The sequence below is a fragment of the Myxocyprinus asiaticus genome, chromosome 12 (genome assembly GCF_019703515.2).
Source record: "Myxocyprinus asiaticus isolate MX2 ecotype Aquarium Trade chromosome 12, UBuf_Myxa_2, whole genome shotgun sequence".
In the NCBI taxonomy this organism is placed as follows: Eukaryota; Metazoa; Chordata; class Actinopteri; order Cypriniformes; family Catostomidae; genus Myxocyprinus; species Myxocyprinus asiaticus.
Window position 1 is genome coordinate 33,035,713 of NC_059355.1, and position 26,042 is coordinate 33,061,754.

General features: G+C 36.4%; 1 protein-coding gene across 1 annotated transcript in view; it reads left to right on the plus strand.

Moving 5' to 3' along the window:
• Positions 1-280: 280 nt before the first annotated feature.
• The window catches only part of LOC127449267 (carboxyl-terminal PDZ ligand of neuronal nitric oxide synthase protein-like), a 167,178-nt gene continuing 141,416 nt past the window's right edge, over positions 281-26,042 (plus strand). The window contains exons 1-2 of the mRNA XM_051712588.1: positions 281-742; positions 979-1,050. Of these exons, the coding sequence (XP_051568548.1) occupies positions 638-742; positions 979-1,050 (177 nt within the window). The 5' untranslated portion in view covers positions 281-637. The remainder of the gene's footprint in view (positions 743-978; positions 1,051-26,042) is intronic.

The following is a 26,042-nucleotide window of genomic DNA, read 5'->3' on the forward strand; positions in this document are numbered from 1 at the left end:
TGAAAATGCATTGAAAATGAAACATTAAAACAAGTTGCCAATTTGCCACAACTGCCCATTGTGTGCCGATTCAGTCGAATCCTGCCACTAGGTGCCATCCTCCGCTCTCCGTTAAACCAGTGCTAGAATGTGAAGCGAGGTGTTTTTCTCCTCCTCCAAAACCTGTGATGAAGCCGTGTTCCAATGAAAGCAGGTGGAATTCCCCCTTTCAGCCAATGGCTCTCTGCCCTCGCAACAATCGTTTCGAAAAGGATGTGTGGGCTCGGTTTTGGCGCTGGTGTGAAGTTGTTGGAAATGGACATGCCCAGGAAGCAGGATTTTAGTATTACAACGCCGTTTAGGACTACCCGCTGGAATGGGAACAGCTCAGCAGATTACTAATATTTGGACACATAGGCACCTTAAACCAGACGGGGAAATACACACGTCTTGCGACTCCGGACTGAAGATAGTGATTTCTTCAAAAGTTGCTCTGTCAAATGCTATAGCAAGCGTGAGAAATAAGAGTAACCTCGGGCTAAAAACAGACATGGAACGCAAGAGTTAGACTTAGTCCTGACACCACCAAACTGTTGACTTCTTCCTCGAGCTGTTTTTGTTTTTAACTGTGGCGAAAGACGTATCAAAAATAGTCACCATGCCTGCCAAAACAAAATATAATTTAGTCGATGATGGGCACGATTTGCGGATTCCTTTGCATAACGAGGAAGCATTCCAACATGGAATTAATTTTGAGGCAAAGGTAATTTTTTCTTACGTTGTCTTTATCAGCAACATATTTATGCGTTTTAACTACCACTAAAGATATCTGCATCTAGTGTATTGCAAATCCTGTTTAAAGTTGTTGTGCCAATTGTTTACATTCCATATAGCAGTCAGTTAATGCGTGCGTGGATTTTCATACCATATTTCTTTCACTAAGCTTAACTTGTCGACAGGTTGTCTAATATATTCAATCTTCTTGGCTTTGATTTCCAGTATATCGGTAGTCTGGATGTGGCTCGACCCAATAGCCGTGTGGAGATTGTTGCGGCCATGAGGCGGATAAGGGTGAGATTTATGGTACTATATAAAGTTGAGTGAATGTAAACTTTCCAAATGTCAGTAAATATAGATTTCGCAATGTTTTTAAAATCTTGGTATTCTGAAACATTATGACACGAGCTGGGGGCCGTTCACACAGAACGCATTTTTGCCTCTGCTCTTTTCACTTGTTGTCCTATGTAAACATGTGTCAGACGGATGTCTTTGACCGTTGAGCCGCGTTTTTTTTTGACGCGTTTTTGAACTTCAGCTGTTAAAGACGCGTCTCGAGACACGTCCGTCCGTGGCGCTGCATCTAGATTTTTCTTAGCGCAAGCACGCGTTCGGTGTGAACGGCCCCTAAGCCTCTAATAGTCCGCACGGGTGGTCTTCATCCCTGAAGGAACAATCAAAATACAAAAGCCGGACAGATCAATGAGCAAATTGTTTACAAAATGAAAGAGTGGATATTGATAGCCCTGTCAAATGTGCCAGTCCTGTCATTTATGTCGCCTTTGGCATAACCACAGTGTTTGTGAATGTTCACGTGTAAATAGAGAAGGGCTCTTTGAAGTGGGGGACTCGTTTTGGCGCCCACCAGCCATGCTTGGATGTGAATGCACTGGCTTCCAATGTGGCTAGACCTCCCTTGTCTGGAGAAAGATATCCTCCTACATGTGCTTTGCTGTCATTGTTTTTGTCATGGTCTTCAAACACTTATATAATTTGGTATATGTATCCAAATGTTCTTACAAATTTCTGTAATGACCTGGTTGATTTGAAATGTTCATACATGTAGTAAAATTGTTGAGCTCTGATCAGATCTTGCCACTGCAGAAAGCCCACTGTCCAGGTACAATGACATATTCAAAAATGAGGTATGCTACTTGTCGATTTACAGATACATTAGAAAAAAATGGTTTCTTTCCCTTATAATATTGTAATTTCCTTCCCGTGACTGGTTTACAAACCTGAGTGTGATCTTCAAGGTAGCCAGATATTATCAGTTAGCTGTATTAATGTTAGCTGTATTAACTTCACTACTTAAAATGTAAAATACTATTTGATTGTTGGCAGAGAGGTGTGCTTTACCTGAGCATTTAATATATTTAAGATATCTATTTCTTCTTCTGGGTATATTTTTAATTGTGTCACCTGGCTATTGCAGTCACAATGATAATTATTTTAATTGTAAGTAGGCAAAGCCGTGGTTTGAAAGTAACAACTGAAATGCAACGTCCTGGTTTCCAGAGTGGCAGCACGCACCAGGTGCACTGTGCAAATTATTCTATTAACCTTTTCAGTGTGCTGGACCCCCTGTGATGGTTTGGCAACTGCAGCTGTTACTGGCAAAGGACAGCCATAAACATGCATTTAAAGCAGGGAAATACTGCCAGTGTGTTAAAGATCAAACACACAGAGTAACATGCAGAAAAATGACCCTATTATAGTGGTCAAGTAGTGTGTTTTCTTTTTTCTTACAGTTCAGCCACCCACAACATTGTTCAACTTGCATGAGCTTGCTGCACTGTAATTGATTTCTTTTATTGAACCCCATATATATATTTTTTCTTTTTAGAATATGGACCTTATTTAACAGCATCTTCAGGAAAATCCAATAAGTATGTTGTCAAATGAGATACTACTTGTTTGGTTTCAGTTTAAGCCTTATTTCCTATATTGATTGATTGATTTATTTTTGCCCAAAATCGGCAAGCTGCTTTTCTGTTTATTACTTTGTTTATTGCTATTGTATACTAGATTTATAAAATGGAAACTATCGATTTGAATTGTTACAACATAGCATAACAGACATCTCCAAAAAACAGTTTTTATTGTAGTTAACTTTTGACTGTTGGAAATTTGATGTGAAAGTCCGATGAAAAGAAGAGTTGTACATACTGCAGAATGTGTAGCTGAATTTACTCTAGTTTCACTACAGTGCTGAACACAATTAAATGGTTCCTTACAGTGCTTCATGCATGTTCTCTTGGTATTTCATGTTTTAGAATCATATGTGGTGTCTATAAATGAAAGGAGAATCTTAAAATGGCTGTAGGAAATAGTTTCTGTTTAGTCTACCTTTTGATCTTAATTGCCATCATCCTGATAAAGGAGCATGGGGTTAGGATTCTTAACAGCGAAGAAAAGAGAACCAATGATATGTGAATACATAAGTCAGTTTAACTTAAATCAGATAGTATGAAAGGTGAGAAAATGATCACCTTTGATGTTTTGGTCAAAAGTTTAGTTTTATAAAACCACAGTGCAGGAAGGGGTGATTTGGAGTCCACTGGGCCATTAAAAGCATGAAGCCAACAATCACTGGCAATTTCCACCACACCCAGATTCCATTTACACAAGAAAATTATCTGGAGTCAGAAACGTATAGCATGTTGTCATGTTTTATTTAGTGCAAAGAATGTCTTCGTTATCATTTAATCATCTAATAATAAAAATATGCATGAGTGCAGGCTTGTGTGTAGATTTCCTATAATAGTTTTCCATGTGCCCTGATCTGTGTGTGTGAGCACAATTTAGTTAATTTAGTCGCAGATTTTACATTGCGTTTAGCAGACTCTTTTATTCAAAGCGACTTTTTTTTTTTTTTTTTAATGCAAATACATAAAGCGATTCATCCGAAGGAGGCAATAACTTGAGAAGTGGATGCAAGACAATGTTCCAAAATTGCTCAGAGAAGTACAGGCTAGAGATAAAAAGTGAGAAGGAAAAAAAGAAATAAAGAAATTAAGAGGCTAGATCTATGAAGAACTTTGTGCTCTTGTAAACAACTTTGTGCTCTAGTAGTAATTTAATCAAGAAGGTAAAAAAACCACAAGAAGGATGTTCCGTTTTTGGGCAGGGACTGTAAAGACAGTAAGCCCTTGTGTCATTGCCCACATATGAATTGAGGGATTAACTCCCATTATTTTCTATTATTTTGGGAGTATATTTTAGAGTGTGAAATGTTAGCTATTTTTTTGAATGTGTGTAATATCCAAGGCTGTGTGTATTTGTATTTTTATTTGTGTTTGTATTGTGTATATAATATTAATAAATGTTAAAGTTTATTATGTGTTTGAATAAAGTACAATGTACAGACTTTAAATGTAAATTAATTATTTGAATTCAGAGTGTTCAGAAGCGGGAATTAATTAAACCCCTATGTTAGTGAGTGATAAGTGCATGAGAAGAATAAAAATCTAATTAAACGGTCAAATTAAATAGTTTAAATTAAAACAAAGGAGGAGCAAACAATACAGATTAGTGATTGGTCCTTGGCAACACTGTTTGCACATGTGCAGCTCATTCTCGTCTATGTCAGCTGCCTTGCGGTCAACTGAATGTGCTGCTCCTCTCTGCCACTCACTGAACAGAGTAGACGCAGAGAGGTGTGCCTGCGGCGGGAAAACAAGACCTCGCATTCGCGGGGCAGTACTGGCGACTCTCTTCTACGGAAAGTAGATATGGTTTGTCCAAAAAGTCGCTAGATTTGTTTCTAGGTGCTTTTTGGAAAAAAAAGTCGCTAAAGGGGTCTGAAAAGTTGCTAAATCTAGCGACAAAGTCGCTGAGTTGGCAACACTGTCAGTCGACATAAGCGAGGAGACTGACAGCTAACGTTGTTAGCTAATGTTAAAGTTACCTAACTTGGCTAACATTAGATTAAAATTAATTATCAATGATAACTTCTGCAGTAACGTTATCTGTTTGCTGTCATACATTGATATTTAAAAAATTGTGTTTGGACTAGTGGATACTGTAACGTTAGTTAATGTTACCTCAAATAATGTTGTGCTCTCAAAATGCCTTGGTGTCTTGGATGCAGCCAGGTTGTTCCAGTGTGTGTGTGTGTGTGTGCGTGTGAGCATGCACGGGGGGGAGGGTATTCCTGAAGCAACGGCGCAAAACACAATGTTAGAGATCTTTAATGTTATTATGAGAAGTGTAAAAATATTTTCGGTTCATTATGAAACTGTGGCGGGACAAATTAGACAGTGGTGGGCCGCCACAGTCTAGGTAATTAATGGATGGACACTGCATTCCACCAGTGAGGAACAGTGATAGGAAGGTTTGGGAAAGTGATTTTGTGCCTCTTTGTTTTGAGGCGCTGCTCACTCATCAAATTACAGGCTTCGGGAGGGAGCATAGAGTTTTATAGTGGTTGATTATGTAGTTTTGAACTTAATACCTGCAACATCAAGCCTGTCCTGCTTGAGCTCCAAGCCTACCTCAACTTTATAACTATGGCATTTCACTTAATCATTAGAAGAGCTTTAACACTGAAGTGTGACCGAAGTGCATCCATTGAGGCTAAATTACAGCACCACCTTATGTTTACAATCTGGCTTCCTTGATTTACATTTATGAGATACCTAACACTAGCAGACACCTCGTAACAAACAACCTGATCGCAACATTATCTTTGTGGAGATGATTAGCATTAAGTAGATGTTACTGTGAGATTTGAAAAGGGGAAAATTTATGGTCCTGCAGTCCTCTCGTAAAAGCTTTTAGTCTGGTTTGCAAAGCCCAGTGCACTTTGCTCTTATTGCTGTGCCTCAAATTTATTGCCATATACAGTATATTGTTAGCCTTAAGATGGTCAAGCCTCATTCTTTGCAGAATTCATTACTTCTTGTACTTTAAAACTGGACCTTTATTAAAGCGGAAGTGTGTAATTTCTGCACCACTAGTGACCACCAAATTGAATGGCAAAAATAAACATAGTTTTCAAACAGTTTTTCGAACACTTCCCATTCTGCCATTGATCAAGCAAACAGATAGTCAGGGCTGACCCTGGCCAAATCGATGCCCTACTTAGAGTTCAGTTATAATCTGATGCAGTTTCCGGTCTCAAGTTTCTTTACTTGCATTGGTGTATATTCTTAGTTTGTAATGTTTTAAGTTATTACATTTGTAAAAAATGGTCAATAGTTCAGTGCAGATACTTCAGATTCTAGATGAAAGTGCCTCACGTGAGTGTGTAGATGTTATGAAGAGATGGTCCGATGTTACGTTGATGTAATTAACCAGCCATATCTCATTAATATACGTTGCTATTTGTACGTTAATTTTTGTAACATTTGAAGTACATGTTTGTACATTTGGATAGACGCTAAAACATACAATATGGACGTTTGAAAGCATCTAAAACATAAACATTTTTATGTAATTACAGCTTTAGAAATGTAAAATATTGATGAATCCATTACAAATATATTTTAATACACAAATCGATTCTAAATATATTTGTACGTTTTTACTGTTTTATAGATATTATAGATCCCTTAACCACATTTCAACAATATAAAAACATGTGACAAGTAGATTAATGTACAGTAGCTATAATGTTTGTTACAATATATAAATGTATATATATTTTACAGCCACTAATCCCACACCTACTCCTAAACCTAACATATCCATTTATTTAGCATATAAAACACGTAACGAGCAGATAGATTTAATCACACAAATGTATTCAGAAAAATGGCAAAATTCAGTACAAAAGTAGTTCAAAGGAAGATGCGCTGCATCCGATCTGCTCCCTGATGGCATACAATAGCGTTGTGTGAGGTAGAGAATGAAATTTAAATTAATAATGGTTGAAAATCTTCTTCTGATGCACTCCATAACGGCACTGTCATTTCTCATTCAAACATATACATTGCAGAATACGGCATGTTGCAAATGGTCACAAGACACTTGAGAGCCAAGACATCACTGCCGAGCTGATCGTAATGCTTTTTGAGTCGGCAATTATTTAATTTTGAAAACAAAACCGCACTGGTTGATGGTTACGGCGGGCGTGGCGGCGCTGCGGCGGATGGTGACAGAGATCATTGAATAAAAGACTTGAATTTGTGTGTGTTCTTCACAGAAAGCAGTCTGAAGATTTGAATTATAGTTAACAAATGCATAGATTAATTTTGATATTGGTTTGTGGTGGGGTTTTTTTTTCTTTTCTTTTGGGCATATTCTGAAACCTCCTTTTGTGTCCCATAGCAAAGGAAAATAAAATAAATGCTTTATAAATAATTAAATGATTACAGAGCTTTTATTTTATTTTAATATTTTAAAGTTTAGTGTTGGTTAAAGTGATATAATCCTTTAAAACATTGTATAGGGTAGCAGAAATCACACAGAACTGAATGAAACTGTTAAAATGTCATATTATAATGTCAACTGCATTAAATAAATGTGATGGCATTTAACTAATCTCATTGATTGTAAACTAAATGTAATTAACTGATTAATTCTATGAATTATTCAATATTAATCAATTCAAACAGTACACATAAACATTTGTACGTTTCTATAGTACGTAAAATGATGATGTTTAGATGCTGTCAATTAGTGCCCGACCGATATATCGGTATGGGCATATATGTTTACTGATATGTGCCGATATGAAAACTTTTTTCCAGAATATATAATGCAGAAAACAATGCTTTAGAATTGATGTCATAGCGTAGATTGTCCAGCAGAGCGCGCTCCGACTCCATTGTTTACAGAGCTGAGCTGATGGTGGCTCTGCAGACAGGGTGGAGTTCAGCGGTGTGTCTTCACGGTAAGTTGCTAACTAGTTTGTGAAATACTTACTGGAAAGTTAATAAAAAATGACCCCATCATTTTCCCTTTTCAATATTACTAATATTACGTTAACCCTGTCCCTGACAACCATGTCACTCATGTTTATCTTTGCTATTGTTTGCTATGTTAGCCAGCTATAGTTTGTCAGTGCAGTAAGTAATGTAGTAGATTGAAAGGTAAACATCTGAGCATCTTTTTGCAGCTCAGCAGACAACATTGCGGTGGTGGATTGTGTATGTTGAGTGTTGATTTCACGCTATGTTATTACCTAGTTGGTGAGACACAATGCTGGAAAGTAAAATAAACAACGTCGGTCTTTTACTCTCCATGACAACGAGCTTATAGCTAACTAGCTAATCACGTAGCTACTTTCATTGTTGTCAGCAGAGTGGAAGCTAATGAGTAAACATGTATTCACCTAACTGTTTTGTTCAGGATTCTCAATTTGGTACCCCCTTCAACCGAACAATTCCAGTCATTGCATTTACAAAATGTAATATTTAAAAGTCTGGTTTTCCACCGTTGAAAGTTTCCCCTGAACTTGTATAGCAGAATACGGTGTAACACTGCTGCTGCTGTTTATCTTGACCCGGCAGTATTAATATAGTCAGCATTTGACTGATACTAAACAGTAATACTGATGTTTATTTAGCTATTTATTTTATTTTTATTTATTCTTTATTTTAATGGTCAGCATTTGGCTGATACTAAACAGTAATACTGATGTTTATTTAGCTGTTTATTTTATTTTTATTTATTCTTTATTTTAATGGTCAGCATTTGACTGATACTAAACAGTACTGATGTTTATTTAGCTATTTATTTAATTTTTATTTATTCTTTATTTTAATGTAAATCCTGTAAAAATGCCACTTATGCATTTACATGGCCACAAAAGAGAAACCCAGGTTTGTTAAACCGCTTTCTCTTAATCCCTTAAGCAACGTAAGGAAATAGGCATTCTCGTTTACATTTCAGAACGCAGCTTTCTGCAAAAACCTTGGAATAAACTGTTTTCTTAAGTGCATGTAAACATGTTTTGAGTGCCTTCAAGCTAATGTGTATTTTTGTTTGAAGGTTTAGCCTGAGCTATACATACCAAAAGTTATCTGCTGCCTACCCAGGCTGTTAAAAACTAAAACAACTAAACAACAAAACTAAACAACAACTGTATCAGTATAAATATTTGCCTATTCCCCTTTGCTGCCATGCTGACAGAACTGGTAAAATGGATGTCATTATCAGTACCCAGTACTGTTTGTCTGACATTTTGTTGTGTCAAAAACTGGATGACTTTGTGCAGTACTGTATGAGAGCAACCTCTCTAGGCATCCAACCCTTACAATGTGGCTCATTTTGTCTTTAAAGTGCCTTTTTGGAATTTGGAAAAGCTCTCTCTCCATCCTTACTTTGCCTCTAGAACTGAGCAATCCCTGGTGTCACATTGACCAGCAACAGAACAACAAAAGCCAGAGAATACTCGAGCCCGTACTCTTCTTAACCATAGAAACGGAGAGCAGTAAATTGACTCATAACTCTCTTCCTTTCCCCTTGAGTGTCTTTGCCTTGCAATCTGTTGTTTTCAACCCCATCAACCACACAGCAAAATCTCATCTTGAAGCATGTTTATTTCCCTTTTCCAATACATCCTCTTTTGTGTGTCCTTTCACTGTAACAAATGAAGAGTTTGCCCTAATTTGATCCTCCTTTTTAATTAACGTCTTCAGCGGCACAGAGATATAACTCATTCCTTGCAATTTCTTTTTTTTTCTTCCTTTGAGGGTAGAGAGTCATTAAATATATCTGAGATATATCCAGATACCTGGCCCTGTTGGACATTGATTTTTTTTTTTTTTTTGTCAAAGCGAGAGTGCTAAATAATGTTCTTGTCTAATGAAATCACTTGATAAATTAAAAAGGTATAGAACAACACCTCCACTTGATGCAGTTTATTCAATTTTAATGATTTCAGTACAGCACCCACTCTAACTCATCAATAAATTCAACAGTTATTGATTTAGTCACATTTCATTTATTTTAGAGTACAACATGTTGTTTCTTTCAATCCCTATTTAATACATTATGTATTAAACTTATTCTGTGTGAATTACGCTCTAGATAATGAGGACTCTTCCTTTTGAAGTGGTTCAGCCACTGCAAATGTCATTGGATTGTGATTTAGTGCTGAAGGTTCCTTTCCCTTTCTCTTTATAGTTTTCTTTCTAGTGTTAAGCCACTTCATGCCCTGCAGTGATTCACTGCAGTGAGTTATTCTGTCTTGTGTTTGTTTGAATCTTAATTATCTCGGGTCTGCTCTTTGTTTTCTGAGCAAATAAATAGGATTGCTAATCAGGATAGGATGGCACTGAAGCTGATGCCATTTTAAGGTGCCTAGAAAAAAATACTTGCAGTTAAACTACCACAATTGTGAGATTCTCTCTTTTTTTCTCTTTGTCTAAAATCATTCCACCAAAGTGTTTTTTTGTTTGAATTATTGAGCAATTGTGACAAAAACTCTCATGCCAGTGAACCTTCAGTGGGCAAGTAATTTAATCTCCTTACTAACAATGACATAAATCCTCCTGTTTCTCGACAAACCAAAGGGCTGCATGTTAACACGTCTGTTTTTGTTATTATATTGTTAATAACTTATTTTAATTTTTTAACAATTAGCTGTTCAGTTTCTTTGTGTTTCCTCTTGTAATCTGGATTTTCTCATTTTCTTTAGTACATCTTTAATCTTATAAAACAAAAAGTAGAAGCTTCCTACAGTTTGAGATCATTTGCTTTAATAGGCAGTTAAGGCAACTTTCAATAACACATAATGCATATTAATGCAGTATGGTTCAACGATTTTAAGGCAAGTGAATTGCCCTTTGAAAATTGAAGGACTGCTTATTTGACCAGTGTTAGTTCATTAAACATAATTGGATATTTCCCAAATGTTTCTCTCTTAACTATTCATTGCTGTCATATTTAGCAGTACTCTGCCTTAAGTGCTGACATGCTTTCATTAAAGTGGAAGAAAGCCTGCTTTACTGCCACAGTAATGAGCTACCAGTGAAAATATGACTGCAATCATAACAGTGCACAATGTCTTCTGTCTAAAGTCTTTGCAGACCTGTCATGTCAAACTCTTTCTGTCTCCAGGCACGGCAATTTTTTGCACTTTTTAAATTGTCAAAGACTATTGAAGTGTTCATAATTGTCAGTATTACTAGAACCCTACTAAGTGCTTTAATAATGGATTAATACATTTCTACTAATCAGTTTTTGCCCCCTGTAGTTTAGTATTCACAGCTTGAGTCGTTACTAAGCCCTATGTCTTACCTTTGATGGTTATACTATAGAGCAAGCTTCTGTCTCTCCTACTGGTGATTAGGCTGCTCGATTATGGCAAAAATCATAATCATGATTATTTTGGTCAATATTGAGATCACGATTATTTAACACGGTTACTCATTGACTATGGAAACATCATGCATTTATTGAACTTTAAAAAAAAACTTGTCTTTTTAACAGTGGATTTCCTTGAACTTGAAATGTAAACTGCACTGGGTAGGGGAGGAGGCTTTTGTCATATGGTAATTATTTTATGTCACGTATGAATCAGAATCAGAATCAGCTTTATTGCCAAGTATGCTTACACATACAAGGAATTTGTCTTGGTGACAGGAGCTTCCAGTGTACAACAATACAAAAACAGCAGCAAGACATAGATAATAATAAAAAAATAAAAAATAAAACTAATTATACACATACGTACAGACACACACATACATACATACACACATACACATGGGTAGTGCAAATCTAATACAATCTGTTATGTACAGTGCAAATGTTGTTGTTTTTTTTTTCTTGTTTTTTTTTTCTCTCAGAGGAATGAAATGGCAGAAGAGGTTGGATGTGTTGGATAAATATAAAAAAAGTACTAAACTGTGTAATGCACATAGTTATTGCTCAATGGGGCAATTTAACTGTTGATGAGATGGATAGCCTGAGGGAAAAAAACTGTTCCTGTGCCTGACGATTCTGGTGCTCAGGTGCACAGTTCAAAAAGGTAGTGGGCAGGGTGAGTGGGGTCCAGAGTGATTTTTCCAGCCTTTTTCCTCACTCTGGAAGTGTATAGTTCTTGAAGGGGGGGGCAGTGGGCAACCAATAATCCTCCCATTGTAAAACCCAAATAAAAGTATTTGGGCAGTTCACGTGTGAGATTTGGTTTGTTAAAATCCCCAAGAATAATAATAACTGAGTCCGGGTATTTTTGTTCTGTGTCTGTGATTTGATCAGCCAGCTGTTGCAGTGCTGTGTTCACACACGCGTTTGGCGCAGTATACACACTCACCAGAATAAACGAGGAAAACTCCCGCGGCGAGTAGAAAGGCTTACAGTTAATAAAGAGGCTTCCAAATTAGGACAGCACATCTTCTTTAACGTTGTTACATCTGTACACCAACTTTCACTTATATAAAAGTATGTTCCACTGCCTCTCGTTTTCCCCGTTAACTCCGTGATGCGATCCGCTCTGAACAGCTGGAAGCCAGGCAGATGTAACGCACAGTCCGTAATGGCTTCACTCAGCCTGGTTTCTGTGAAGCACAAGGTAGCAGAGTTTGAAAAGTCCTTGTTTGTACGGGTGAGGAGATGTAGTTCGTCCGTTTTGTTAGGAAGAGAGCGGAGATTTGCTAGATGAATGCTCGGCAGCGTTGTTAGAAGGCCGCGCCGACGGAGCCTGACCGGCGCGCCTGCTTGTCTCCATCGCCTGCATCTCATAGCGCGTTTAAACAACACAGCTGCACCTCCGACTAAAATGTCCAGCAAAACGTCCGAATAAAACCGGGAAAATGTTGTCTGGTATATGCTGCTGAATGTTCAGCAGTTCGTCCATGGTAAAACTGACTTGAAAAATATTACTAAACACAGGACAAACAAACAAAAACAACAAAAGAACTGAAGAGCTACACACCGAGGCGGCCATCCGCGGCGCCATCTTGATGATAAATCAAATTTTTGATATATTGAATATTTGAACTGTAATAAAGGATGCTTTAAAGATATAACGCCGGGGTGTTTCATTGCGAAACGTAATGAGGCACAATAATCGTTTTATCTCGATTATCTTGTTTTCATAATCGCTGGAAGCCAAAATCATAATTGAAAATAAAATTTGATTAATCGCCCAGCCCTAATAGTGATTTACACACACTATCAAGGCATTCTTCATTGGCATAAAAAAAACTATTGTCCTTTCTTGTAGGGTGCAGGCCTCCAAGTCTGAAAGACTTCTCAGCCCACTAAGTGCCTACATTTATTGCATTTCTGATTAACAATCATTGCTGCCTGACAATGCTGATTCATGTTATCACTTTGCTGATTATATATGGGGAGAATGAAGCTTTTAATTTGTAATGGTTAAACTGAGGCAATTGATTTGATGGAACCTAGTAACACTTCATGGGCAACTGTGGTGCATATATATATATATATATATATATATATATATATATATATATATATATATATATATATATATATAGTGTATATGTTGGTGTAGGGTTGTGGACTTTAACTCTATCTGCTAGATCACATTATTTGTGCCAGTTTTCAATTTGATGAGATCGATTTGCTTTGAACTTATTTTCACCTTGAAGGGAGTCTGCAAACATCTATTATAGTACTCGTGTTGTAGAAATTGTGAATCTCTTATTATCATCCCATCATAAGAGAGCTAATAATGTACACTACCAGTAAGCGTTTGGACACACACACACACACCCAGACATTCTTTAATTGTTACTTTGCACATTTTAGAATAATAATCAAGCAGTGTTTTTCCTGGGTCAAAAATGGTCTTCGGTGGTGGCTGACATACATGTTCATCATGATTCTTTCTTTTTTTTTATAATAGCAATTAATAATTAAAATATGATTGCCGCATTTCATGTTTGTAATGAATACTATTTATTTTTGATCATCTGAGCATCTAGAAACTTTTTAACTACAAAGTGCTGTGGGAAATCAAACTATCTTTGATCATCTGAGCATCTAGAAACTTTTTTTAACTACAAAGTACTGTGGGAAATCAAACTATCTTAACAACTTATTTCTATAGGGCTAGTTAAAATATTTATGAGCCGACCACTTTATTGATTTGGAACTGTGCTTATATAGTAAATATGTTTGTTTCTTACTCCATAACAGATATTGTTTCCTTTTATCAGAGTCTTATTGAATCATTGTGATTTCAGGAATATCTGAAGCCAAACAGGCCAGTTTGTTTCCTAATATCAAACATCATTAGAACAGAAAAATATATTACACATGACTTTCTTCATAATTGATATAGTTCCAGACTTTTATTCTACATTGTAGCCTAACTACACCTGTGTTTACCATTGTTAAATCTAGGGATGTCCCGATTAGGGTTGTCACGATACCATTAATCTTACGATACTGTACCAGCTAATGTATCACGATACCACACAATAGTGTGTTAATTCACAGTTTGTCAAAGCAAAGGTGGTTATTAGAAACTAGCCATTCCACTTGTTGCTCCGGAAGTGGTGAAAATAACTGATGGATGAACAGGAAGAATGCTCAAATGGACTAACTTGTTACCTAATGCATTCTTAGTTTGACGTAAAAAAAAATAAAACAAATTGCCACATCACAACAGCCAGTTCAAACGGCAACGGCTTTAAACTTTTATTCCACTATTTCTTTTATTATTTGATTGTTGGTAACATAAAAATAAAGATATTGTAATGTTGAAAATACTGTTTTGAGCAGCTGTTTCCTTTAGACATTTTTCACAGACTGATGATGAGTTTCTGCCTTATTTAGCAGCGTAAATCTAGCAGGCTTTTTTGTATGATCATTTTTTTAAAATATTGAGTGTAAGATTATAACATTATTCTTTGTGTTATATTACCTTGGAATTAGTTTTAAAAAACGATTTACCACAGCTGCGAGGGGGTTTCGATTACAGCTGCTGAGAAAGTGACAGTAAATTTGGCATCTTCTCCCATCTAACTGTCTTAATCCACCACACTCTTTTTTTTTTTCGTCTTTTTTTTCTGGAATGTCATTCAAATGTAAAAGTGGACTTTTTGTTTTGCTCTTGGAGCAAATGGGTAAGTGAAAATAGTATTTGCTGTGGTCTCCCAAGGTCTATTACAACCACTTCAGCCCCTCACAGCGCGAGTGCAGATTATACACACACACCGGTTTGATCGCAATGCTCAGGGACGTGATTTAATCATAGTACGAATTTTGCGAAGTTACTGCCACCATGCATTTGTACTTGGGGAAAAAATTAAGCAAGTGCAACGTTCGATTTTTCAGACAAATGGTAAATCTGTAAATGTTAAGATAAAGCATTTAGGTTAAATTAAGTGGCACTAACCTGTGTGTATTCTGCAGAGGCAGTGGGATGTGTCCGAATGTGTTTAATAAGGTTGCTGGTGTTTCACCCTTTGGCTTGGAATCTCTGTAGACATTCAGGGCAGATGGGTTTTCCCGGTCTCATCAGGCAAAACACAAAATAATTCAAAATCTCACTGCGTGAATTGTGCTGTGTAAAAAGCATCTCACTCTCCAAAGTTTTACTTAAATCCATATTATCCATTAGGAGACAAGACCGGCAAATTAACTCTGGTATTCAGACCTGTGTGTTTGAAGCATGGGAAAACCACACACTGAAAAATAAATACCATATAAGGGGCAAATTCTAAACAGCATTTTGCACTCTTAAAGGGCACTGCGTGAAGGGGACACCACTTGAAAAGACTATATTTTTAATGTTATTGTAGACATAGGTCTGATTCAAATGAAGGCTTTAGCAGAAATAATATTTACTACCGCACATACCACATAACTCACGGTACTCTTGTATTGACGGTACTACCGTTTAAAAAATACTGTGTCACTGCCAGTATTTTGAAGCTTTAGTATCTCGATACTACTGTAGCACCCTAGTCCCGATACTTTTTTTTTATTTTATTTTTTTTTATACGTATACGAGTACCAATACTTTATTTTTGGTACTCACCGCTATCGAGTACCTGTTTTTTTGTTTGTTTTTGTTTTTTTCTGAACTCCATATCAACAGTTTATTTTAATTTTATTGTCAAAATGGTTTTTAAATAAATTAATGAATTAAAACTTTAATCAAATGAAAATTTAAATTTTCAACATAATATTGTATTATTTTTTATCAAATGAAGTGCTTATATACAGGACCTCTCAGCACAATCCAAAATACAACATTGGAGTTATATTTTGTCAAATGAAGTGCTGCATAACAGAGCATCAAAGATGTTAGATACTGCTGAAGTATAATACAATTAATACTGATTTATTGTTATTATTAGTAGTATTAGTAGTAGTATTACAGTGAATATTACTTTACAGCAGTGATATATTTCTGTCATACTTTTTTTCCTATAAATTTAGCTTTTATTTTGACTGAGCTTTTATTATGAAGTGTTTCTGTGGTGTTTTGACCAAGGAGCTCTGATATTATGACGGCAGCTTCCCACTCTGGAAAAGCCGGTCGCTATGTGACTCATAGTGATTATTTAATTGCAAATGGCTGCTATTTAATTAAATATGTATGTACTCTGTGTGTGCCTCGTGCTATAACGTGAATTTGCACTTTGTTTACAGTCATCTGCTACAAACAGAACGCTTGATGCTCATGACAGTGTTTTCCATGGATGCGCCAAAGAGGAGCTTTAACGAGCATGAGCAGCCAGCGTCAGCACAACACTGTCTCCACACATTCACAAGCGCTCACATTTGAATTACATGCAAACTATATATTTATCTCATTAAATCGCAGCTTTTATGGTTAAATAATCTCACTAGGACATAACGAGATTTTAATTTGTGGGTTGAATGTTTACATAATGACATTCTTAAGTCGGATGGTATCCGTTTTTGGTATCAAAGCATTTTTACGTGTACGAGTACCAGTACATGAGCGCGGTATCAGACCCGATACCAGTATCGTATCGGGACATAGTTAAGACCATGGATGGATCCTCAGTGGTTAGGTAGTTTTTCTAAAAAAAAAAGAAACTGATTATTTTTTATGAAAAGAATAGTAATAGCCTAAACACACTTAAAAACGTACATTTTCTTTAATACAACTGCCACAGTTGTAATGAAAAATCTATTAAAGTTTACTGTTATAAATGTTAGTAAGGGTATTGATGTGTAGATTTAAAAATTCTTGTAATTAATGCTGGTGCTGGTGTTTTCTCTTCCCCTTGTCAGTGCTGTTCAGAATGTTAGTGCTGTCTTGCCATTTGAAATGATTTAATTGCTCCACAGCACTTTAAATTAGACAATTCTCAAGTAGAATTCAAATGGGTCGCATGAGGTTTATACGCCACGATATCGAGGGAAGCCCAGTTTAATCGTGCATGTTATCCGCTCTGCACTATCCTGTTACCGGAGCTCGCGAGAGAAGCCCGGTTGACGTGCATGCACTTGCGTGCTCCAGTACGTAGCATTCTGAGATGCTATTCTTCTCACCACATTTGTACAGAGTGGTTATCTGAGTTACCGTAGACTTTGTCAGTTTGAACCAGTCTGGCCATTCTCTGTTGACCTCTCTCATCAACAAGGCGTTTCCATCCACAGAACTGCCGCTCACTGGATGTTTTTTGTTGTTTTTGGCATCATTCTGTGTAAATTCTAGAGACTGTTGTGTGTGAAAATCCCAGGAGATCAGCAGTTACAGAAATATTCAAACCAGCCCGTCTGTCACCAAAAATCATCCATGTGATTATCTAATCAGCCATTCTTGTGGCTGCAGTGCATAAAATCATGCAGATACAGGTCAGGAGCTTCAGTTAATGTTCACATCAACAATCATAATGTGGAAAAAATTTGATCTCAGTGATTTGGACCGTGGCATGATTGTTGGTGCCAGATATTAAGATTATGAGGAAAATCTAAATGCTGTCAGGTGTGTCCAAACTTTTGACTGGTATTGTATGGTTCTTTGTAATGAGAACTGAAATGAGCTATTATGAATGTCTTATATTCATATGTTCCTTTGTCATACTAAAATAAACTTTTTAATTAAGTATAATTTACAGATTCATTGATTTGACATATTGCATACCATGTAACATTTTCTACTTAATTTAGATTTAGTAGTTGTCTGAGCCCTAAGACCAAAGTATACTTCGGGTGTGTGCACTGCAGAATGCTGCACGCACAGTATGTGCGACGCAAATTGCGTCATTAACACAGCCACGTGGCTTGACCGCGCACTGCCTAGATTTTCTTGACACGCACACGGTCCTCGGTGCGCATCGTCTGCTTATGCGCTGGCCATTGACTGTACTGAAAGAGTGTCACAAAGCAGTTGTAGTGTGCATGCGTGGAATGTGTTCCTATTCGTTTGTGGTCAGAAAAGTATACTCACAAAGGCAATGTGGTCGACAAGGAGCGAGGCGATCCAGAACACGCAAAAACGAAGTATACCTGGGCCTTGAGGTTAGATTAAGAATGCAATCGAGGTGCAGTGTCTATCACCTTAATTAGTCTTAAATAATTACCTTGTCCACTGAAGCCAGAACAGTAGCATGAACACCCTCTGTGTTTGCCGAAGTAATAACATTGGCAGATGCTCTGTGATTTAGCCCATACTGGGGGGATAAAACAGTAACCTCCCTCTATTCATACTGCCCATCCCCCAAACCATTTGCTCATGCTGCACTGTTTTAGGGCTGGGGTATATGAGCCATAGCAGAAAAGCTTGACAGGATAAAGGAAGTTAAAGAACAATGAGACAAACCACACTTAGCTGAAGGATGGTGTGTACATGAACGTAGAGTGGTGGCTTGGGATGGTTGTCAGTGTTTTGGCTGAAACATCAGGTTTGTCAGGAAGGAAGGAAGGAAGGAATGGGATAAAGGTCTTGAGTAAAGTTTTCTGCTTTACTTACGTATGTAGAGAGAAACACCAACAATGGCTGCATTCGTACCATTTACTGTAGTGAGGACCACATCTATGTGAAATACCAGCGTCAAGGAAGTGGTTTCGTTGGTGTACTGATTATAATGTTGATTATTACCACCTATAATTATGCAGTGAATGATATAATTTAATTACCCCTTATATAACCCCTTAATCTGTCTCCATAACTTGCATTCCAGAAATGTCTTAGGCCTGTATCTTTTTTTCTTCTGTTATGTACTGAGACTGTACCACACAGTATAGTGCTCACCGAGGTTGAAACAATTTGCCCTCTCAGAGTAATTGGTTGAAATGAGGGATTACTGCCCTGCCAGAACTTATTGCATTTCATATGAAAAGGTAGAGTGCTTTGCCGACCCCTCAGGGCATGTGTCTACATTTTAGCATCTCAATAGTCTGGGAAATTACTGGTTCCTCTGCTGGTTCAGGCAATAACGTGACCTATACATTTCAATAATTGGAAGCTCCTCAATTTTGTTGCACTCTGAGATCCGCTGGTTGGCCACTAATTGGCGTCATATGCAAAACTTTTAAGGAAGAGTTCATCCAAATATAAAAAAATTGGTTATCATTTACTTAGCCTCATGTCATTTCAACCCCATACTGTTGAAATACATGGTCGATGGTGATTTGTACTGCCTAATTCCAAAATGGACAAAGAAAAAAAGCACCAGAAAAGCAGTTCTATATGACTCGTGTACTATATTCCAAGTCTTTTGAAGCCCATGTGATGGCTATGTATCAGGAACAGACCAAAACAACGAGATGTTCATTGATAATCTTGCCCACCAGCAGAGCTGACAAATCTCAGTTGTGCTTGTTCAATAAAAAAAATGGTGCCTTTATGCACGTCACATCAGATTTGATGTCACTGACAGCGAATGGCATGGTTCTTGTGTGACACATGACCGATCGTTTCTCTCCAGGCCATCACTTACATTTTACTGCTATATTCTGTGTTTTATAATGTATACAAAGCAAGCACGTATTTCCACACATTTCGCAAAACTGTTTGTTTTTACCACAAGTGAGTCTCCGTTAAAGTTCACTGAGCAAGCGAGCGTGCGCATCCGCACCAATTAAACCGATTACAATGGAGAAAGGGAGCGCAATCATTTGGATTAAACTGTGCTTTGTGGTTTGTCAACTGTGCAACATCATATCACAATTTCAGTTTTAATGTAACCAATTGTGCAGCTTTCAGAATCAGAATGAGCTTTATTGCCAAGTATGCTTACACATACAAGGAATTTGTCATGGTGACAGGAGCTTCCAGTACACAACAATACAAAACAGCAACAAGACTTTTAAAAAATAATTAAAATTGAATAAAAAATAAATAATAAGAAAATAAAGTATATATATATATATATATATATATATACACACACACACACACACACACACACACATACATATAATATATATATACACATACATATACACATATGTATTGCAAATCTAAATACAAATCTGTTATATACAGTGCAAGGGAATGTAATGGCAGAAGAGGTTGGATGTGTTGGATAATATAAAAAGACTAAGCTGTGAATTGCACATAATTATTGCTCAATGGGGCAGTTTTAACTTTTCATGAGAAGGATAGCCAGAGGGAAAAAAACTGCTCAGAGCACTGAAGCATCGGCCAGAAGGCAACAGTTCAAAAAGGTAGTGGATATCACACAATGTCTCTGAGGTCCAGTTGTGTCTGTTTTTAAAGTGTTTCAGATGACTTCTTATCCTGTCAGCGCTTGTAATACAATGAGAATAAGACTTTTCAGCAAGAGAGTGAATCTGCACTGCGTTTACAGATGATTGTACTATATTAAACTGTATGTAATGCTGAATATAATGTATAATAATCCTAAGGGTCCTGATATTTGGAAGTCCTGATATTGCCAAATGTAATGATTTCACCAATACATTTATAATATGGCAGCCAGTAAAATAATTTTGTAGTTTTTGTTTAAGCACACAATATTTGAAAATAATTGTTTAGAAAAATGTAATCAGTGACAATACTCTTTTAAAACCTACAATATTAATTTAAAATACTTAAAATGTAAATAAGCAGTGAAAGTGTACAAGCATATGTATCTAACATATGTATCTAACATAATTATGTATTATATTCAGCTGGGCTGAATTTTTTTTGTCCCACTCCAGTCCCGATGGATCATTTTACTCTTTAATGAACAGTAATTTTTGTTAAGTTTAACAAGTAATGAAAGGAACTGTTTTGTATATGTCCTGAAAGTAATAATAATAATAATAATAATAATAATAATAATACAGTTTTGAACTTTTTATGATTCAAGCTTTGTTCAAAGTTTTGTGAGTATAGCATTGTGAATTTAGTACTGTAAATCAAACCAAATCCTTATGCCCTTTATCATTTCTGTTTTTCAAAAAATCATATTTGAGTAGAATACAGGAAATAACATTTCTGTTTTTATCCAATTAATCGATTAATCGAAGAAATAATCAAAGATTAGTCAGTTAACAAAATAATCGTTAGTTGCAGCCCTACTAGACATGTGGAATTTGAGAGCAATGGCAGAGGGAAGGATTGGAAAGGAAACCGTGACTTAAATTTAGGTGTGTGTAAAATGTATTCCTTTATTTAGAATAATTTTTTTAGTAATCTGAAATCGGGGCCTATATCCTCGGTGATGCTTGGTTACCGGCCCCGTTATATCTGGTATTAAGATGCATTTTGGGCAATCCATTTGAAATGGGATGACGATGAAGACTGGTTTAAACGGGGTCCGAAAGATTTTGAGACTTGCCCACTACTTGGTTGCCCACTGCTGTGGAACTGCACCCAAGAATTTCACACACCATTGCACTTGTGTATATGGCTGTGTGACAATAAAAGTGATTTGATTTGATTTGATTAATACCAGGTGTAAACAGGGCCTTATTCCTCTCGTTGCTGTGGTTTTGTAACTAAAACACGGCCCTATAATTTTCTTCAATAATGCGTGCAGAGAAGCCAATTATCACAAGCAATGTATCTAAAGGGGCACAAGCCTCATAGGCACTTTTGTGGCTAGGGCAGATGCAGCCCAACACACGCCTTCTGGTACCCCTCAAACGCTAATCGATTGGATGCACCAATGATTGTCTTTAAGCCACAATAGCTTTGAAGTGTAATTTCTTGCTGAGGCCACAATTTTTACAATGGTGTGGGTTTGGTGTTTAATATTGATCATAAATTAATAATGGCAAATGGGAATGTCACTGGCTCTCACCATTGCTATGATTAATGCCTGTGTATTCTCTTGGTGGCATACACTTTCTGCACCAATAGCCCCATTTACTTTAGAGTTTCTTCAAGTTGGACTAGGAATGATAATAAAATCAGTGAACCACAGCTTGGCACAGTTTGAAAACCATGCTGATATTTTGCTTATGAGACTATTATTCTTGTTTCAAATTGGGGGAAAAAAGCCTCTTACCTGAGTTTAAACCTAATTGAGTTGAAAAAATGTTAATTGTTTGGTGAAATGTGTTCTTACTCTGGGTTAGAACGAAACCTCATATCTGTCTTGTAAAACAACATAATCTCGTAAGAATTCATAGGTATTCTTATGTAAAGTTTGATTTAAATGTAGAATATTGACACATTGTCAGCATTTAAAACAATCATTTTACATACATTATTAACACCTTTAGAAACATACAAATGCTTTTGTATACTGATTAAATCAATGAATTTTGAATTAATAGAATTAAACAGTTAATTTCATTGCATTTATAATCAATGTTAAATGCTGTCACATTTAGGCTATTTAACCCTGCTGATGCATTTACCTAATACAGTATAACTTTAGAATGGTTATATATGGTTCTGTGTGATTTCTAAAGACAAAATTTTAAAATGTGCAAAAATGTTACAAATATAAAAGTACATATAGCTGCATATATAAATTAGATCAGGTATGTAGAAAGACGCTTACCTATGTACAGGGTTAATTGTTTTTGAAAGCATTTACATGTTAGCATTAAAGGAATAGTTCACCCAAAAATGAAAATTCTCTCATAATTTACTCACCCTCATGCATTATCATGACTGACTTCTGCAAAACACAAAGATTTTTAAAAGCATATTTCAGATCTGTTGGTCCTCACAATGCAAGTGAATGGAGACCAGAACTTTGAAGGTCCAAAAGGGAAATAAAGGCAGTATAAAAACAATCCATAAGTCTCCATTGATTAAATCCATATCTTCTGAAGCGATATAAGTGTGGGTAAGAAACATATCGATATTTAAGTCCTTTTTTACTGAAAATCTACACTTAAACTTCAACATTCTGGTTTGGAAGTGACTGTCACTTTTGCATTCAGCCACCTAATGGTTGGGGCTGGTCAAAGGTGGAGATTGATAGTTAAGGATTTAAATATTGATCTGTTCCTCATCCAAACCGATCATATTGTTTTAGAAGACAATGATTTAACCACTGGAGTCGTATGGATTACTTTTATGCTGCCTTTATGTCCTTTTTGAACTTTCTGAGTTCTGGTCACCATTCACTTGCATTGTGAGGACCAACAGATCTGAAATATTATTTTAAAAATCTTTGTGTTTTGCAGAAGTCAGTCATGATAATGCATGAGGGTGAGTATTTTTCATTTTTGGGTGAACTATCTCTCTAATATGCACCTTTTGGGAGACTCAGTGCAGAATGTCTGCTTTCCAGTTAAGAGATAGGCCTAATCTTTACAAAGCCAGGCTTGCAGAGGTCTTTACACAAACCTGTGTAGATCAGAATATGAAATCTCTGAGCTATGACTTCCACCTCTGCTGTCTTTGAAGTTTCTGTCAGATTAAGACTGTTATTTTGTTGCAGACTTCATTCACATTGAACCACAATCTGTAACGTTAATAGTGTCACTACGAATCAGCTCGATATAGCATATGCAGTCTGCCAGTAAAATTGGTCTTTTATGTTTAAGTTCTGAACATCCTCTGCATTTCTGGTATGGCCATAACCCTGCATTGTTTTGGTTATTATTCTCTTTGTAAGTTTATTTACAAGTACACACCAGTTTTGAACTTGAGCCGTTTTAACAGTTGATTTCCACCTCCTGCTGAGCCCCTGTAGGATTTTTGAGCAAATATTTGCTGTCCAAATGGTTCTAATTGGATATTCACTTAGGCCTTGGACACATTGTACTGTCCATGCTGTGAACATCACAGAGTAAACCAGTCAACAGAAACTTTACACCAGAATGTTTAGATCTTATTTCTACATTAGTAACCTTTTGAAATGGAGACTATTTAGTGACTGGAATCAATGGCTTGACATCATTTTACATATTAAAAGTGTTTTTAGACTTAGTATTATTATTATTATTATTATTATTTTATAATAATTTTTTGTCGTCTTAGCCTTTATTTTGATGGGATAGTTAAGCAGGAAGTTGAATGAGAGAGGGGGGTTGAATTGGGACGTGACCCAAGCCAGTCTCAAACCTGGGTCCATGTGAGCCAATGGCTTTTGCCTGTCATGAGCACTACCCATTGTACCACAGCTCTGAAATATTTAGATTTTATATTACTAAAAGAAATTTTGATTCAATCCATGATGTCGAAATATGTTTAACCTCAGTATTGAGCCACGTTCAAAGCCTTTGTTATATAGCTGATATATGCTCACCTTTGACCGCACATTTGAATTCTGCACACAAACTCAATTCTAGATTACTGCTCCAAGGTGCTTCAGACATCGGAACTATTTTAATATCATTTCATCAGTACCTTTTCATATTGATGTTGTCTTTTTTATAAAAGCAATTAGCCACTCAAAACTCTGCATTATAGTGATTTGTGCCATGAACTTGCTTTAATAAATTCATTTTTAGTTTATGAACCAATAAACAGTTCATAAGTAGTTTGTATTAGCAGTTGCTAAGTAATTTATAAATTGATGTATTTGTAAACTTTACTCTGTACGTGTGTGTAGAGAAGATTGTTTTATTAAAAGGGGGGGGGGGGGTTTCGGACACATTGTTCTCTTGTGCCTTTTGTATATTTGCTGTTAAAGTTTAATTTCTGCGCCACCAATCGGAATTGACAAAAATAAACAATGTTTTCAAAACAGTTTTCTGAATACGCCCCCCTTTTGCCGTTGGGCAAACAAAGAGATAATCTTACCCCCAACTCACTCCATTGGTTGAGAAACATTGTTGAGGCAGGTCTGAGCGTTTTGCTCAAAACAGTCAGAGCAATTTTCAAAGTGCCACAGAAAAAGTGACATACTTCAGCTTTAACTTGGCCTGGTGGAACTTGTGTGCTTTAAGTGGGAATAATAAACAAGTGATATTGTGCAACACTACTGTACTGTAATTGTTCTTGCCAGAAATGTCCATCGAGTGGCCATTGATATCCTGCAAATTAAGACTTATAATTGCATACTTAAGAACCTTATGCAAATACAGAATATCCTCTTATAAAAAGGTTTGTATGATATGATATTTTGTGAATACAGGGTTCAGAAGGTATTGAAATCTAGATGATTATAATGGAAAAATAGTGAGTAACCATGGAAACCTCACAATAGTCTGTCGAATAACAGTAGGAGTTATGAAGAACTGTGTGGAACAGCTCAAGCCTCTTTTGATTAACTTGCCAGGCAGAGACAGATCATGCCTCTAGAAAAAAGAAGGTATTCAGTAAATCTGTAAGGTTTCCTCTTAAAGGTTCTTTACTCAATCACACACAAAATATTCTTACATCCCATAGTCGCAATAAAAGTCTTTTGGACTCGAATCATGTTTCACAAATATAAGGAAGCAAATTAAAATTGGTATTTCATGTTCTCATGTGTTACTAGCTACTCTGGTATCGATGACTGTGTTTTTGCCAAGTAAGGGTGCCTTTCTTCCATCTGAGAAAAAGCTCAGATGGAGCGTTTGATGACTAAGAATGCGTAAACAGCTAATTGGATTTCCACACACAAAATTAGTTTTTTGGCAAAACTGTACCCACCTCTCTGAAATTCTCATTGGCCAGCAGATGCCTACGTTAGAGTGCATTGCAAGATGAAATGTTTGCACCTTTTGGTGGTTTGACAAAACATCACATTCTAATTTTTTCCTCTACGTCCTTCCAACGCACCATCGCTATTGAAATCGCACTCAAAGACATGTTCCTGGATCAACATCCAGAAATACTGGTCCTTAAACAGCATTCGTATCAACTAAACAGATTTTATGGAGCAGGAAAGGGGTAGATTTAGGCTTAAGGCTTGTGGTTGGGGTGGGCGATATGACCAAAATCTTATATCGTGATATCACAGATTTTATATCACAATAACGATATACATCGCGATATAGTTACATAAAAAAAAAAAAAAAAAAAAAAAATTGGTTTATATATTAAAATAAACACTTGGTTTGCCATGGGACACAAATGGAATTTT